This window comes from Cetorhinus maximus, chromosome 8, assembly GCF_964194155.1.
Source record: "Cetorhinus maximus chromosome 8, sCetMax3.hap1.1, whole genome shotgun sequence".
NCBI classification, from domain to species: domain Eukaryota; kingdom Metazoa; phylum Chordata; class Chondrichthyes; order Lamniformes; family Cetorhinidae; genus Cetorhinus; species Cetorhinus maximus.
Window position 1 is genome coordinate 97,540,161 of NC_135886.1, and position 19,193 is coordinate 97,559,353.

Below are 19,193 nucleotides of genomic sequence, written 5' to 3' on the forward strand. Positions count from 1 at the left end.
AATTAGATCATGACTAATTTGTACCTCTGCCCACATTTACCTGCCATGCTCCCATATCCCTTGATACCGTTACCCAACAAAAATCTGTCGATCTCAATCTTGCAGATATACAAACTCTTGGGAATTTGGCATGAGAGATGTGATTTCTAAATTTCTATGTAAAATTAAACCTCACACATGATCTCTCAATGGAACTCTCAAATCACAGGATTTTTTCCCCTGCTTTCAATCAGGTTGCGTTAATGCCAGACTTGCTCTTATCTTAGTGTTTAATTGACTGCCACTTCTCTTCAAGGAATGCCTACCTTGAAGAAGTTTTGCTCTTCTCTCCATCAGGATTTTCGTATCTCTCTTTTGCCTTGTTCACCTTCATTGCTTTCCATTTCTCTCCTGGTGTTTGACAAGGTGTTTACTCACATTCCTTTAGATAATATCACCACCTTCAACACCTCTTTGTCCTTTTGTCTGTGACATCTTTTGGTTATCTCCACCTATCACTGGTCCTCTATCCAGCTCTTCATGTCCCAACCTCCCCCCCTCCACCCCCCCCACCCCACCTTAAACCAGCTTATATTTCACCCCTTTTCTATTTTTACTTAGTTCTGTTGAAGAGTCATGCGGACTCGAAACGTTAACTGTGCTCCTCTCCACAGATGCTGCCAGAGCTGCTAAGTTTTTCCAGGTATTTTTGTTTTTGAGTTAATGCCAGGTCCAGGGAAGAATCAGACACATTAGCTGCACGGAGGATGAAAAATCAACAACAAGCAGAGCATGACTTAGCTTTCCATTCTATCATTTCATTTCCCAACTGACAAAAGGTGGGATTTTAAAAAAAAGATTTTTGTAAAGCATTTCATATGCAATAATACAGTTTTTGTAAACAGCTCTGAACTGTTAGAAATGAAATGAGCTAATGAAGTTTATTAACCAACTCTCAATTTATATTGACATACGTTTGTAAAAAATGGCAACTCTTGATTTATATACGAAATCTTTTGTTTTTTTTTATTTGAATCTTAATTCATGAGAAGGAGGAGTTAGCATTACTGGTTATGGAAATTGGCCCAGGATCCAAACCTTTTAGGGGAGACAATTCTGCATTTCTACTCACCAGCTATAACCAGGTTTGTGGTGGGTAGGATTCCTGATGACCAGTATCTTAACAGGAGTGACACACTAAACCTGACTTTTCTTTTAATCAAATACAAACAAAAACAATGAGGGTCACATGCAAAGAATACATTTTGTTTAATGAGCTTACTAACTCAAAAGGTAGTTAGTGCTGTTTCACTGACACATTATTCACTGACAACATGAAGGAATTTATTAAAAATGCTGATTTTACAATCTTCAAGCTGAAGTGATGCATACATTGCTTGGTCTAGTGTAAACTCATGGCAAGCAATACTCACAAAAATACCCCATCCCTTATTTTCCGCAAAAGCAGAATCAGAGCAAAAAAAGCATCCAGAAATTAAATATTACAGCAGCACAAAAAACTGTGATTGCCCGAGCAAAACTAGAGCACAGGGTCGTTTGGGGGGGGGGGCTAGAGAGGGGTGCGCTTGCATTGCCATTGTGTGAAGGAACTAAAATCTACAAATTACTGTTGAACACTTTATGTCACATATGTCACTTTATGTAGTATGTCATAATTGATCAGCTGTCCTTTTTTACTAACAGGCAGCTTGATGTTCATTCTTGATCATGCACTACTTAGAATTATCAGAAAGCAAAGCATGATTTTCTTTAAAAAATTAAAAAAAATAAAGTTCAGGATTATGATCATCAGGTTTTAAGTTACAGCCCAAAAGGAACATGAGAGAAGCAGATTTGTTGCTGACATACAGCAGGTTGTGGAAAACACTTAAAGCATTTTTAGCACATTCTGCTATTCATTATTTGAAGGCAGGTGTTCCAATTTAGCCCAGCATAATTGGTATCATCAAATTGTACATTAGAAGTCAATTGTGAAATTTGTTCAAAACCTGCTTATTTTACTGACCACATGGATCATAGCTGCATGAACATGATAAAAAATGCCTGCTACTAACCAGGTAACCAGTATAAATATATGGTGCAGATTACGCAATTGCTTTGAATTTTTTATGCTACTGAGAAGATAAATTTTGGTGATTTAATACAGCCATGGTAGAACTGTAATGAGCAGTATTGTGTCTATTAATGTGCTTTTGTTTTCCAAAGAGCAAGCTAATAAATAACTCCAAGCAGCTAACCACATTCTTTTTATTCAGCCATCATTTCAAGAAACATAAGCACATGAAAAATAAATAGCTATTTTAGAACTGTTTCCAGTAAAGCCTTTGGCTTTGAGGTTGGAGTGTCATGATTAAATTGGGAGCTGGAAATTCACATTGACTTGAGCTTCTTTGGCCAGTGAGACAATTTCTGAAAGTTTTACAACCTGTTTGGGAGAAAAAAGGTAAAATTAAAGTGATTCCAAAGACATATGCTCCATAAATTGTAATGAATACAGATTTCTACAAAAGCAGATCGAAAATACTAAAAGTTCTTTTAAATTATGGTACGTTTGCTCTTTTAACCTGGGGTACAGAACATAATTCATGCTGATATCCATTTTTGGAAGCTTAACTGTTTTTATTAAAAAGAAAATAACTACCATTACTGTCCCATTACTAATGATTACTTATACCTGTATTTAATAGAATCAGAGAATGATGCAGCACAGAAGATAGTCATTTGGCCCATTGTGCTTGTGCTGGCTCTTTGGTAGAGTTATCAATTAATCTCCCCCATAGCCTCGTTTCCCCTCCCCACTCCTTTAAGTATTTATCCAATTTTCTTTTGAATAACATAGAATCTGTTTACATTACTCTATCAAGGCAGGGCATTGCAGATCACAACAATTCCAATGTAGAAAAATGTTTCTTCATGTCACCTCTGGTTCTTTTGTTAATCACCTTAAATGGGTGTCCTCTGTTCACTGATCCTTCTGCCACTGGAAACAGTTTCTCCTTATTTACTCTATCAACACATCTATAAAATCTTCTCTTAGCCTTTGCTGCTTTATGGAGAACAGCTGAGCTCCTCCAGCTTTTCCACATAACTGAAGTCCCTCATCCCTGGTACCATTCTAGTAAATCCCTTCTGCATCCTCTTCAAGGCCTTGAGATCCTTCCTAAAGTGTGGTACCTAGAATTGAACACAATACTCCAAGGCCTAACCAGTGTCAAGGCATAATTTCCTCACTTCAGTATTCTAATCCTCAATTAATAAAGCCAAGGATCCTATACGCCTTTTTAAAAAAAGTTTTGAAAACTTGTTCTGCCACCTTCAAAGATTTGTGCACATACACCCATCCAAATCTCTCTGTTCCTGCATCTCCTTTAAAATGTACTATTCAGTTCATGTCACTTCTCCTCATTCTTTCTACCAAAATATATATTTCACACCTCTTTGCTTTAAACTTGCCATGTTGGTCTGTCCATTTTACTAAATTCAGGTCACTAATATATATCAAAAAGAGCAGTGGACCTAATACCAACCTCTAGGAAACACACTGTATATTTCCCTCCCGTCTAAAACATAACTGTTAGTCATCACTTTGTTTTCTGTCCCTTATTTACCAATCTTATTTACTATTCTCCATGTATTTATATACATGCACTCCAAATCTATCTTAGAGTGCTTCATGTTTGGCCCCTGTCCTGATTCCCACACCCCCTCCCACCTGTTTCCTAACTATTCTTTAATGCTATTTGCCTCTCCCAGTTCTCTGTGCATCTATCTCATTTCTCCTCTCTAATGATTTAGCTTGGTGTCCAACCCCCTATCAAATTATTATAAATATTCCCCCACAGTAAAATTTAACTTTCCCATGAGGCCATTGATCCCAGCCCTGTTCAGATTTCTGCTTCATCAATATAACCAATACAATAAAAATCACTGCAAAGCTAGTAGTAAGCACCGTCTATAATAATAACTCTACATCTTCTAAACAGAGGGAGCACTTCTTGTAGTAATGTGGTTTACTTGTGATTTACAGCATTATCATCTTATTGCAAAAGAACTCTTTTCACGATTTGAGGCCAAGGGAACCATACAACTCCTTCAAAATACCTTTAAAATCCCCTCTTCCCATCAACAAACTTGGCAGAATCAAGACATCAATGCAACTGCTCAATCATTTTCCAAGCTCTGCAACGCACTAAGAAGCATTCATCAATTGTGACGTAAGTCGTCACAAAAGGCTGTTGATGACTAGGATGTAGTATGATGTCTGAGAAGGCAACCAATGAAAAAGTTTTGCTCACATGACAAATAATTTTTATTGCTAATTTCAAAAGTTTGCTCCACATTCAACTGCTCCACAACAGTTTGTGACATTTTAGTTCCAACTAGTTATTACAGAGCAGCGAATTGAGGAAACACCATTAGAAAAATGAGGGGGAAAAAAACAATCTAAATACCATGATTAAAATTAGAATATAATTTTAAAAATATTTAGTAATTAAATTGTCCAGATATATAAATAAATTATTCAAGTAGGAATGAACTGATTAAGTGATCTTGGCACAGATGTAGCACATTCACACACAAATAAATTACATTTCTACAGAATGCTCACTGTGACATTGAGAAGACTTAGCAGTCTGGGAAAAGCTCATAAATAACAAGAGCCACTCCTGTTTTCAGTCAAAACTATTGCAAATAAATAGTTAAATACAGAATACAAAAATAATGTATTGTTCTAACTTATGCTTTTTGCTGACTGTATCCATTTGGTTATATATAATTCATATTTCAGCAGAATTGCATCTGTGATGGCTCTCTGTTTACAATGTTAAAATTAGTTCTTATATTCTGTTAGCAGAATCTTAGAGAGTTTTTCCACGATTCTGCTGGAAGGCTGGGCGTGCTGGTGTGAGCGGTTTAATTCTCGATGGGGTAGGTGGGAGAAAGCACACACATATAGCTTTCCTGCTGATCTGTGCAGCACATTGCAGTCGATGACAAATTTAAAAGTTTAACATTTGTGCATTGAATATTACCATTCGAGCGGCATCATCCAGGTCATCACAGGCAAGGATCTTCAGGCTACTCGCAGCAATTATTGCTTTTGCATCATCAACACGTGTGCCTGAATGACAAAGAACCCAATAAAGCTGATAAAATGCAACCTCTTAATCAAAAATCACTACAGTTTACAAAATAAAATTCTCTATTGTCCATTAGTGCCAAGACATTATAGTCCACCACTCTTCCCATTGTCTCCACTCCTCTGGGACACGTTGTTGTGGGACACAGTCACTGGTGGCCAACGACTCCCATTAGCAAGTTGCCAGTTCCACTGATGACTTGACCACACCACTGTATTGATCAATTATTAATTATTAGTTCAGCTAGCTGTGGGCATTTCCAACATGTGAATAGAATACAGAAGGAACAAAGAAAGTAATGAATTGTCCATGATAAAAACCAGAGTATTGGTGCATTTCCCATATTTCCCAAATCCTGTGGCCATATGGAGATGCAATCTAAACGGATAACAGGAATCTTCTTTACACTACATTATATGTTCATGCTTATAGCTTTTAAGCAGAACTTGAATTCCAGTGGGACTCACTTAAAAAAATCTTCCCTTGTTGGAGCTGGTACAATTGTTGGGATGCAAATGAGGAATGACTTAAGTATACAGCAGACTCTGGAATATCTGACAGTTATTTCTTTCGATCTTTCAGTATAGTCTTTTTCCATGCCTTCAGGGTCTTTAACTTAATTTATAGCAAGGTGTGAGAATGCCAAGCACTGCAGGTGTCTAGTGATAGAAATGCCTTCCTGGATCGCTGACTACAGGCATGATGCTGGAGAACTGCTAACATACCAGTGCACCATTGTTTCAAAGGAAGGAAGGGATAAACTAAGTAATTACACATCACACAGCCTAACCTCAGTGGTGAGCAAATTATTGGAAAAAATTCTGAGGGACAGCACAAATCCTCATCTACAAAGGCCAGATTGATCAAGGAGAGTCAGCATGGATTTGTTAAGGGATGGTCATGTCTGGCTAACTTGACTATTTTTTGAAGAGGTAACAAGGAGGATTGATGAGGGTAGCACATTTGATGTATTCCATATGGATTTTAGCAACGCTTTTGACAAGGTCTCACATGGCAGACTGTCAGAAAAGTAAAACTCATGGAATCAAAGGGCAACTGGCAAGTTAGATCCAAAATTAGCTCAGTGGCAACAAGCAAAAGGTAATGCTCGAAAAATAATTTTGTGATTAAAAGACTAATTCCAGTAGGCTTCCACAGGGCTCAGTACTAGATTCCTTGGTTTTCATGGTATAAAATCAATGATTTAGCATTAAATGTATGGGTTGATGATTAAGAGCATGCAGATGATAGTGAGAAAGAAAGCTATAAGCTCCAGGGAGATATCAGTGGACTTGTCTGGTGGCCAGGAAAGTGGCAAATGAATTCAATCCGAAGCAGTGTGAGGTAATGCATTTACAAAGAGCAAACAAGGCAAGGAAATACACAATAAATGGAAGAACACTAGAGGCATAGAAGAACAGAGACACAAATTTGGAGTGCATGTCCACTGATTCCTGAAGGTAACAGGACAGGTGGATAACAGGGTTAAGAAGAAATACCCTGTACATTATATTTCTTTTTATTAGCCAAGGCATAGGATATCAGAATAGTGAAGTTATGCTGTAATTGTATAAAATACAAGGTAGGCTGCAGATTGAGTACAGTTCTGGTCACCACATTAAAGGATGGATACGATCATACTGAAGAGGGTACAGAAGAGATTTACAAGAATGTTGCCAGGAATAGAGAATTTTAGCTATGAGGAAAGATTGGATAGTTTGGGGTTGTTTTCTTTGGAATAGAAGTTCAGGGGAGATTTAAATGAGGTATACAAAATTGAGGGACCTAGTTTGAGTGGATAGGAAGGATCTATTTCCCTTAGCAAAGGGGTCAATAACCAGGGGGCAGAAATTTGAAGTAATGAGCAGTAAGATTAGAGGGGAATTGAGCAGGAATATTTTCACCCATAGGATGGTGGGATCTGGAACTCTCAGTCTGAATAGGTGATAGAGGCAGAAACACTCATCGCATTTAAAAAAATATTTATATATGCACTTGAAGTGCCAAGGCCTACAAGGCCACGGATCACAAAGGTGCAAAGTGGATCAAGCCAGATAGCTTTTTATTGGCTGGCATACGCACGGTGGGCTGAATGGCAACTTTCTGTGCTATAAATTTTCTATGCTTCTAACTTCAAAGTTTGTATCTTGGACTTCCCTTAATTAGTTAGATTTTTATTGGTAGAAGTTAAAGAGGATCTCATACCCATTAACCAAAACAGATGGGAGTTCTGCAGAGTCTATTTTTGTTCAGCAATGGCATGAATCTGATGTCCTGATGTCAGGAGGAAAAGGAACAAAGAAGGTTGGCATAAACAAGTCTGATAGGCCTCAGGAATGGGATCAATTAAACAATTGAGCTGGCAAGATGCCCTAAAGGAAGTCTTTCCTGATAGGCCACTTCAGCTTTGCTTTGAAACAAATGTGTCCATGTATCAGCTCTAAGGTCTAAGGGAAACTCTGAGATCCAACAATCTGGCCCCCAACACCAAGGAAATGTGCCACTTATGTTGTTTTCTTATTTGTATATTTGTTGTGTTGGAAATTTATGGGTCTACAGATTGGTAAGGACCTGCTTTTAGCATTGCTGCCTAATTGGTGGTGTTATGACACAGCAGTTGGTAAAGGCTGTTATTTAAAATCCCAGAGGGAAACTTTAAACAACTGTCATAACCCATATTTTCAAGTGGTATGTTTTGAGTTGCAACTCTAAATTCAGGAATGATACCACCAGTTCACAAGAGGTTTTTATATCAAACTACACAAGACGTTTATTAATTTACACAAGTTAAACATATACACATGGCTACAAATTACTACCTTCATAACTTTTAACAAATTCCTAAAGTAATCTCCACTAAGGCAACAACAACACATAGATTTTAACAGGCACCAGGGAAAGCATTTTCACCTTACAACTTCAAAACGAGGTTCCTTTCACTTTAGTTCCTTGGCAGACAGTTGTAGGCTTACAGGCTTTGATGTCACATGCCTCTGCTCTGCACACACAAAACTATCCTTCTATTATACCCAGCATTCCCCTTTGAATGCAAATTCTCATTGTACCATCAGAACCTCTGAGCTCCACCTCTTCTAACAATAAAACCCCTTTCATAGTACCAATTTTATTAGTAATATAAACATATTGCTTGGTCTCTCTGAGCTAGGTGCAAGATTTCACTCCGCTTCCTGAATGCTCTATTCAATAAAACTCAAATGTACCTTTACATCTGTTTGCATCTCAAAACTACTATACATCATAGCACCCAGACCAGCTGGCTTTAATCCAATCAAAACACAGACACACCCACAGTCTAAACCTCTATTTAAAAAAAATAATTTCCAAAAATATTATATACATTAATAGCTTCATGACAGTGGATAAATTCCACATTGGAACACCAAAATCTGTTAATACTAATAATGTGAAAACACACACAAACAATACGCTTTGGTTAGCAGTTATCTGGCCAATAAAGACAAGCATTTAGATGTATGAGCTATAATGTGCTCAAGAAATACTAATGCATCACTGTAAATTTCCAGAAAATTGATTCTGTAGCAATTACAAAATGTATAAATTTCAAAAAATAGTAAAAATCATTTGGTCCTCAAAAGATCAAACCACAACTGCATTTGTATACCTAAAACTTGTCAACTTGAAGTTTCACAAATGGTATACAAAAACTCAAGCATTCATTCAGTCTTAATCATAGTCAACTCCTGGAAAATGAATTTTGAGCACAGCTTGCGCTGGTGTTCTGGGTAAGGAGCACAGCTTATATTCCTGTGGAATATTAGAATTGATCACTTCAGACCATGTGAATGGTCATTATTCCATTATAAATAGAGATGCAGATATGCTTGAAATTTCCATTGCAGGAATACAAGAATGAACATAGGAGTTTCTAGATATGAAAAGACAGTCGTTTGTGGTACAGAACTTAAGTATCGCTGAGAAAAAAAAAGGCATTTTTGTCAAAGCTTTTCATCTTGCACTCATCAGGGCAATTCGCAAGAATACCAATGTAAGGGAAACAACAATTTATACTGTATGTGAAGAGAACGCTGATTGGTTGGCTTTTTTCAGCAATACGTAAGATCAAGGGCCATCTAGTTCACCTTCTACCATCCTGATAGTTGCATAATACATCAATAATGTTGTTGACTAATTGTTGCAATCAAGCAAGGGAACGAGGAAAACTCCTAGTGGTGAAAAGCTTTTGGAAATATAGATCCAAAGTCATCTGCTCCTCCCAGGCATGCAACATTTGCCATGTCATGTCTCAAATTACTCATATAGCGTATCCCAAAATATTATCCATTGAAACAAATCTATCCAATTTGCATTTGCAAGTATCTATACCATCTGGCTTCCACCATACCCCTAGGGGGCCTATCTCACAAGATTTACCATGCTTGGACTGAAATAATGCTTCCTCAGGTTCATTTTGAACTTTAAACTCGGGCCATGTCCATTGGGTAAGGTGAAAGCTTGTTCTGGTCTACATTACCTAGTCCCTTTAGGATCATAAAAACAGCAGTCGTATCGCTTCTCAGTCTTGGCTCTTCCAGTGAGAACATGCTCAATTTACATAATTGCTCTTCATGATCCAATCTTGCCATCCCCTCAACCATTCTGGTTGCGCTATTCTGTATCCTTTTAACAAATGCATTATCCTTTTATAATGTGGAAACACGTACTGCACAAAATATTCTAAGTGTGGTCACACATTGATTATATTATAAAGTTGCTGGGTTGCTTGGCTATTTCAGTTCAATATTGACCATTTTGCACATCTCATAAGCTTACTTGTTTTTCTCACTGCAAGAACAATTGTTATAACAGCTTCAATCAATTCTTGATCAGGACTTTCCCCCAGCCACTGTCCCCAACTCTTTCATTTTCCATGGTCATTATTTTATTTTTAGTACTCTCTTTTGCCGTCATGTGAAGTACTTTACACCTCCCTGCATTGAATTTCATCTGCCACCTCTCTGCTCAATTCCTAAGTACTTTTAAATCCCCCTGTCGCTTATCTTGTTCAGCTTCACAGTTGTATTAACTTTAAATCATCTGAAAATATAGCCATAAATGATCCAATCATCAAATTATTATAAGGTATTGCACAAAGATTCCAAAACATAAAGTTCACTTTAGATTGCAAAATAGGAGCTAATGTTCTCTATGGCTCCCTAAGAAATAATTACGGAAAACAATAGCAAAACTGCAGAAACAAGCTTTACAGGGTAGCTGCATTTATATCGCACCTCATCAGGGCCCTCAAGATTTTCTAAAATGCTCTACAACTCCACAATAGTATGGTCTTAAAAGGTTAAATCTATGTATAACTTGTGCATTTAAAGTTTGAGAGATATCTATGTATCTGTGTCTATCTTAAGTGTTTCAAAATTATTTACCTGACATGTCAGACTAAATATTCCTCGACTGTTCTCATTCTAATAGTTGGTGTCTGCTAGTCTGGTAATAAGTTTGAATTCGAGTTGGTTTATTCTGTGTCATTTTTTCATCACTTTTGTCCAAAGAAACAGTAAAGTTAATGGTCATGTAGCCAGACCAAAAAAATCAGCAAATTGATCAATGGCAAAAAGATTCCAGAGTTTTAAAAACATCTTTAAAAAATTATTAAAAACTGTGGACAGATCAGTGTAATTGCATAAGCTAACATATCCAATCATAAAACTGTCTCCACACACCTGTACAAATCAGAAATGAACTGAAATATTAGACAAATCAGACAATGCATCAAGTACACTCTATCTGGAAGGGATTCTGATACTGGCATTGCAGAGATTGCTAGTAAGTTAAAGGAACTTGAGACAAACATACACCCTGGAGCAAATGGTACAAACTCTTAAGTTTCCAAAAGAAACCAATAAGCAAATTTCTGAGACATTGTTTACTGTCACAAAATGGAATTGTACTTCTTTTAAAAAAAAGTTAACAAAACTGACCCAGACAACCACTGGCCTATTAACCTAACATCAATTGATGATGAAATAAAATGTATGCTATAAGGCAATCATTTACTCACAGCAAGCATAGAAATAGAAGGGGTTTTTTTCTTAACAAACCTCTGAGAAAATTAACCACTTAATATGATTTTTCAGAAAAAACTTTCATGAATGACTACTGATTAAGGGAGTCACAAGGGTCAGTCCTTTGACCTTCACTGTTTGTAATCTGTAGAAATGGGTATCAAAATTATTTGTCAAAATTCATTACACTGAGTAAAAACAACGGCAGTAAGCCTGATCATAATTTTAAGGGGAGTCGCTTGAGGAAAGTTTAATTAAGCTCTATGGTATAGGAAGAGGGCAGTTCTTCAAAATGCATGAAAAAGTAAACGGTACATGTAAGGTCAACATGGATTATTATTTTAAAGCATACCAAGAAATAGGGCCAGAGGGCATAAATGGAAATTTAGTGGAAAGTAAATTTAGAATAGATATAAAGGAAAATCCTTCTCATAATATAATTGTTTGGAATGGTCTACCCAAAGAGGAAATAAAGAAAAGCATACTGGAGTTACTTAAACTATAATCAGATGCTTGATGGAGAAGTTCGTTTAGAGAAGGGATGAGGCTCCATGGGCATAATAATCTCATGGATTTCATGATCTCTAAAATTTCTGTCACAGTCCCTTCTCCAGACCAGATGCCAAAATATTCTTATGCTTTCCCTTTGCTTCGAGTCCAATGAGACCCACCACTGGCTCCCTCAGGCCTGTGCTGGCCAGGCTCCTTATTATTCAATTACCTCTGCGATGCAAACATCGCCAATGCCTCTCATCACATATTGTTTTTTCACCTTCAAAATTGATAAAATTCCCCTCTGTAAAAAGGCCACTCTCGACCCTACCATCCTCGAAAACTATTGTGCATGTCCCCACCCACTTCCTTTTAAAATTCCTCAGAATTACCTGCTCCAGTTCAAATCCTCTTCACAGTATTGACACCAGACTGCTCAATGTAGCCAACATTTCACATGCCTGTGAGAACAGCATGTTAGCCTTTCTTGACTGCTCTGCAAACATCAAACAGTCAGCCCTTCTATCCACTATTTGTTCAATGTGCTAACCATCATCTACCCAATAAAAAAAGCTTGAGCTCACCCACAATTCTACCATATTTACTGCCACAGGTCTTGTCAATTGCTACTAGTTCCCATTTCCCCAATGCAATGACCAAAAACTGACAACGCACATAAGATACACAGCAAGCCAGTCAGTATCTGCACAAGGAAAAGATGAGTAAATGCTTCAGGTGTAACTGTTAAAATTCTGGCACATGCCAGTAAGCAAGGGTTTGAAATACTCACCTTGCAATCGAACAACAATGGGAATTTTCATGTGCAGATCTGAAACAGCAGTAATAATTCCTTGAGCAATTATATCGCAACGCATAATGCCACCAAAAATGTTGACCAGAATTGCCTGAACCTGCAAGCGAAACAAATCATCAGGTAACTATTTAGCAGTGTTATTGAAACAAAGCATCACAGTCAAGAAAAGCTTTTGACTTATGACTTTAAATAAGTCTCCCCACAATATAATCCTAGGAAAACAAACAAAAAAAATAGTGGAAGCAGCTTCTCCATTAATGAAAGGCATAAATGTACCCAGATAATGTAGCATTATAATGACATTGTACAATATATTTTTATGATTGTGGAATTTAAGTTTCATTGAGTAATGATGCATGTCACTCAAACCAAACACCTACAGAGTTTTAATAGTCGTAATCTGAAGTTAGTTCTTGTTCAGCAGTTTGATGGACGATTAAAACTTTCTGCCTGTTTGTTTTATATGCCGCACTGTTGTGATGTGATAATTGAACTACGCCAAGTTCTTAAAAAAATTATTAAAACCATTAGACAATCTGAAGCAATATACAGCAGAATGATAAAGTAACATTTAATAGGGCGGTATTTTAAAATGAAAAATGCTGCTGGATTGCAGCTCCTCTGCGCAATTTTCTGATCATAAGGCCATAAGACATAGGAGCAGAAGTAGGCCATTCGGCCCATCGAGTCTGCTCTGCCATTCAATGAGATCATGGCTGATTTGATAATCCTCAACTCCACTTTCCTGCCTTTTCCCCATAACCCTTGACTCCCTTACTAATTAAAAATGTCTATCTCAGCCTTGAATATACTTAACGACCCAGCCTCTACAGCCCTCTGTAGTAAAGAATTCCACAGATTGACTACCGTCTGAGAGAAGAAATTCCTCCTCATCTCTGTCTTAAATGGGTGACCCCTTACTCTGAGATTATGCCCTCTGGTCCTAGACTCTCCTACAAGGGGAAACAACCTCTCAGCATCTACCCTGTCAAGCCTCCTAAGAATCTTATATGCTTCAATATGCTTATATGCCTCTCATTCTTCTAAACTCCAATGAGTACAAACCCAACCTATTCAACCTCTCCTCATAAGAAAATCCCTCCATACCTGGGATCAACCTAGTGAACCTTCTCTGGACTGCCTCCAATGTCAGTATATCTTTCCTTAGATAAGGGGACCAAAATTGTTCACAGTATTCTAGGTGCGGTCCATCTAGTGCCTTGTATAGTTTTAGCAAGGCTTCCCTATTTTTATACAACGGTATTCTCAACTATCATTAAATCTACAGCAGCAAAGTAATTTTAAAAATTGGTCACAGAGACATATGCTACTGCTCTATCCCTCCACGAAAGAAAACATCAGAACTTCTGTGCCTGTCAGCTGAGGATGTATGGATTGGACAATTAAACATAAATTTCATTTTAGATCACTCAACACAGAACAGAACCAGATCAGGTATAGCAAAGCCAGATGCAGAGTAAGCATTTTACTTTACCATTAAGGTGGCTTTTGATAGAGTAAATAAGGAGGAACTGTTTCCTCTGGCAGAAGGGTCAGTAGCCAGAGAATACAAATTTAAGATAATTGTCAAAAGAATCAGAGGGGGCAATGAGGAGCTTTTTTTATGCAGTGCGTTGACGTGGTCACAAATGCACTGCCTAAAAGTGTGGTAGAGCAACTTTAATAGTAACTTGCAAAAGGGGAATTTGATATGTACTTAAAAAAATAGGGAATAATTTGGAGGGAATTGAAGAAAGTGCAGTTTAAATGGATAGCTGTTTCATAGAGCCAAACAGACATGATGGGCCAAATGGCTTCCTTCTGTGCTATAAGATTCTATATTTCAAAGGTGACTTAGTTCCAAGCTCAGAACAGCAACCTCAATTGACCCAGTATGAATTTCCTACCTGAAGACAGTATCTCGAAGTGAGATTAGTAGTAGTGATTTGTGCCCAATTATGGTGTAGGCCTGTACCCTATGAACTAAGGGTTTGTAAAAAGCCTCTCCTCTTGATTTTCATTCTTGGGCATTTGTAGCAGAGGACCAGACAGGTTTGAGTAAAACTGATGTGGATGAAAAGTCACAATGGAAACAAGTAAAGGTGTATAAAATTTTGAAATGTACATGAAATGAACAAGGAGAGCTTTAAAACTACCACAAGAAGGCCAAGAAACCAATGAGATAACATTGCCATGACTGAGAAATTATTATTCACTACAGTATAATTCTATACCATTAAAAAAAATACAAAGAAATGATAAAAATGCAGGAAAGCTTCACTCGACTATTTATCAGTCGTAAGTCATATAAGACCTCTGACAAGTCAAGGAAAAAAATGATTAAAAATACCATCTAACAGTTATTGTTCCTTCATCTTTAGCCCTCCAGGACATTTTTCTCTCTTTCAGAATTTCTGATCCTCCTAGTTAGCCAGCCTACTCTGCCTCTGCCTTAGCTTATCTGCTGCTGAAACCATACTTTGGGTAGACTTGACTATTTCAATGTACACTATCCTCCATGAACATGAGGTCATCAAGTACTGTTAGTCCATCACGCTGTGTTTGCTGATTTACATTTGCCCCTAGGTAAGCAATGCCTTAATTTTAAAATTCTAACTGTTGTTTTCGAGTCCCTCCAGTGCCTCACCCCTCCATATTCCTGTAATCTCCTTCAGTTCTACAATGCTCTGAGATATCTGCACCCCTCCAATCCTGGCCTCTTGAGCATTGCTGATTTTAATTACTCCACCACTGGTGGTCACGCCTTCAGCTGCCAAGGCCCTAAGGGGATTCTCTCCCTAAACCAATGGTCCCTCGCAGGTCCACCTGTGCGCAACCGTGCCGCAATCTTAAATGTCACACATATTCAAATAAACAGGTTGATCACAACAGCAAGTGAGAGGCAGAGCTGAACATCAAATCCCAATGGCAAATGCCAATGTGTCTGCAGAGCAAGAAAGGAAAAATGCAGTTGTGATTGGAAGAGAAGCAATCATGGGGAAGATGGAATCTTTGATTGGAAGAGCAGCAAGTTGGAGCGGGTGGTCAGTGGGGGTTCGAGTGTTCGTAAATAAATAGCGTGTGGTGAGAAGGGTGGCAGGCAAAGAACCAGACAAGGCCTCAGAGGCTAACAGTGAGACCTCTCCAGATTCATCCATCAGTCCAGGGTTACAATTGGGGGAGAGACTCAGAAATATACCCCAACAGTCAATTGGCCTGTGAGGGGAGGGGAGAGGAGGGGTAAAACCAGATGAAAGTGAGGGGATTTGCAGAGTATCTGTTTGCCAAGACCTGGATCACAGCAAGACTCATGAGTACCCTATTCAGCAGCTCTCAAGCTTTCGGTAAGTTGCCCTAACATGTCTCTGTGGCTCAGTGTCAAATTTGACTCTATAATGCTCCTGTGAAGCACCTTGAGACATTTTATTACATTAAAGGCATTTCATAAATATAAGTTGTTGCTGTTGTCACACCTCCTCCTTCACCCACTCAACTTTCTATCAATTGGAACAAGGTACTTGAGTGACAGGTATGTTTCCTTAGCAACTAACTTTAAAAGAAATAAAAGCTTCTAACTCTGGCAATGCTATGTTAAATCAAAATGAATCAATGTGATTTCCTCATGAATTTGTCTTCATCCACATAACAATGGATCACAGAGTGACAATTTCAAAACAAAATACTGACCCTGAAGAGAAAACTTTATTTTACAAAAATCTAATGAGCACTTTTAAATTATTGACTGGTTTAAGGAGATCAAGAAAGGTCAAAATATCTAATTACACAGATTCTGCATTTTCATCCAATTAGACACAGAAATGGAGCTCTGTGCAGACCAAGCAGCAAACACGGCTTTAAAAAAATACATGGCTGCATTTTATGCTGTCACTATATGGTTTTGTTGTGCTGTATGTAAAAACAGAATTTGACTGAAGGACTTTATTCATACAGTAAAGCATAGGTTAGGTAGTGGGCGGGGCAGGTTAATTTGGCAGCATCCCTCAGGTTTAGCTGAGGCAGAGAGATCTCAATGGTCCTGCCTGTGTCGAAGCATCGCGTAACCCAAATGAATGGAAGGGATGGCTTCAACTTGATTGACTGCTACCTTCTGAGGAAGAATAAACCGAGGGAGAAAGAGAGAGAGAGAGAGAGAGAGAGAGAGGGATAGCTAGGTCAAGTAGATTTTCAAGAACGAACACAACCAGAGTTTGAAGTAGAGTTTGCAGGCACACTTTTCTAAAGGGCCATATATTCAGGTGAAGAGAAAATTACGTATCAAATTTAGTAAGAAAAAAATTCAGATTAAAAATATTACTTATCAAAGCTTAGCTCCCAATCACTAATGCTGTTTCATCAGATCCAAAGTCTCAAAAAAAGTAAAGAAATTCTTAAGCAAAATCAAAAGCAAGCATACAAGATATTTATCAAAAATATCAGAGATATTTTCCGAAAATATATCTGAATTTAGCTTAAAATGGCATACACCTGCTATAGTACAAATAAAACCAGCATGCAGCAGATATTGATCAAACTACAATTTAAGGCAAGGAAATTGAAGAACAATAGCTGCTCAGCTCAATAGCTCAAGTTGCAAGCAAGAATTTGCATTTTTATAGTGCTTCATCGCGTCCTCAGGAGCTCTCAAAATATCAGGGAAACATTTTATTGTGCATTGTCTTCTTTGAAGTTTTACATGCTTTTCACCATTTTTTGGGGAGATTAAATAGCTAGGGTAGAGTTTCTAATTATATAAATTGTAAGTGGCCCATTGGGAGGAATGGGCTTGGTGGACAAATGGTCTTTTTTCCATGTTGCCTTCAATTCTAGTCGAACAACAAGTATTCTTCTCAGATTGGGATGTAAGTACATTACTAAAGCATTGCATAAGGGGATTTACTTCACATCCAATTAGTGTCATATTTGACTTAATAGCACTAGATGCTGACAATGGACACAAAAATGCAAAAATGTTTCATTTTCCCCCATCAACATCTTCACATCAATAAAGGTAAAAAAAAAATCTCAAAAAAAGGATCAAGGTTTAATAGGACATAGAGAAGCTATCTTATGAAAGTAAGCTTTATGGTGCTCTGCGTCCTGATTTTGAACAGCCGCCAGTAGTTATCAAAATCAAGGTCAGAATATAATCAAATTTATCACAAACTTTGAAGACAAAATCCCTTTAACTAGAACAAAACCAGGATCATCTATTCAGACTTCATACCTTCTTCAACTTTCTGTAATCAATAGCTTTACATGTACAAACTGCAGAATATACACTTATACTGCGGTAAAAGTCTTCAAAGCTAAATAATCTAATTCAGTGACAGTGAACTATTACTTCAGACCGTGAAGATCTCATGTGCCTTTTCCATTAATGGAAGATTAAAGATCTTTCTCACATCATTCCACATAATGAATACAATGGTTAATGGTTTCCTGTCAATAAAATCCTTTGATAGACCAAATATCATTATATTTAATCATATCAAATAAAGCTAGTCAAAGATTGAAGAAAGCTAGTTTCAAAGACTTCAAAAGGACACAAAAGCCATACTTGCATTGCATGTTAATCAAAAGCTGAGAGGTGTGAAAAATTAGATGTTTAAGCAATCCACATATAATAATATGTGGAATATAGAATATAAGCTTTTACTTTTTTATGGTATTCTTTCACTACATTTTAAAAACTTGTCATAGTAAGTTTCACAAAATAAGTCTATTGTGAAATAAAAAAGCTTGCGATCTACCGCTTACATTAAAATTTGGTTGCTGAGATATAGCAACATGAAACAATTATATATTTGACAACTGGCACACAATTCTGGCAATCTGCAAGATGCAAGGTTAGTGGTTAGGTTAGGTCACAATCTGTTTTATTTTGCTACTAAAAGGAAGTATTGCTGCACTGACAGAGGGTTTGAAAATTATTCAAAGAACAGACTAAAAATGACAAGTATGTAAAGATGCACAAGTAGAGGAACACAAATCTTGTAGGTGGAGGAAAAGAATCCAAAGGATTTTATTTACACAGTTTAGATAATTACAAAATAAAACAGTTTGTAAAAATGTATTTATTATTGTTTACATGATAGGATTTTGCCTGATAAAACTTGTGCAATTTGACAAAATTGTTTAATTTGTCAGGGCTCGTAACATCACAGCACTTAATTCCGACATAACCAATACGAACACAGTGTTACCAACAACAAAAAAATCAAGTTCCTTCCAAACATACAGGTCGACAATTTTCAAACACAGCAAAGTCTAGAAAGAGGTAGAAGCACAGCAGGAACTAAACTGCATTGAAAAAGTATACTAGAATGCAGAGTCATAGCCATCATTTGGACACCACAATTTATTGCATTGATGTGCATTGTCTGCATATAGGTTTGAGTGCAGAAGTTCTGTTTAGATCATATCAAGGGAGAATTGGAGAAACAGAGTTCTCGGAGGGTTGTAGGGCTGGAAGAGGTTACAGAGACAAGGAGGGGTGAGGCCATTCAAATGTAAGGATAAGAATTCAAAAGTTGAGGCATTGCTGGGCCATTCTCATCTGTACACGTTGCATCAGTTTACAAACACCTGAAGCCAACTAAATCCCAGTTATCACATATGCACAGCCTGTTAAAAGGAAAGATGTAGAAATTAAGCAGATCAGTTAAGGAACTCATGAACACCTTACAG

The 19,193-nt window shown here is 37.4% G+C and overlaps 1 protein-coding gene across 2 annotated transcripts in view; it reads right to left on the reverse strand.

Moving 5' to 3' along the window:
- Positions 1 to 2,233: 2,233 nt before the first annotated feature.
- LOC144683821 (succinate--CoA ligase [ADP-forming] subunit beta, mitochondrial-like) overlaps positions 2,234 to 19,193 on the reverse strand; it is a 114,247-nt gene continuing 97,287 nt past the window's right edge. For both annotated transcript variants that reach the window (XM_078547287.1, XM_078547286.1), the window contains 3 exons: positions 12,483 to 12,603; positions 5,034 to 5,122; positions 2,234 to 2,425 (listed from right to left, as the gene is read on the reverse strand). In XM_078547287.1, the coding sequence (XP_078403413.1) occupies positions 2,351 to 2,425; positions 5,034 to 5,122; positions 12,483 to 12,603 (285 nt within the window). In that variant the 3' untranslated portion in view covers positions 2,234 to 2,350. The remainder of the gene's footprint in view (positions 2,426 to 5,033; positions 5,123 to 12,482; positions 12,604 to 19,193) is intronic.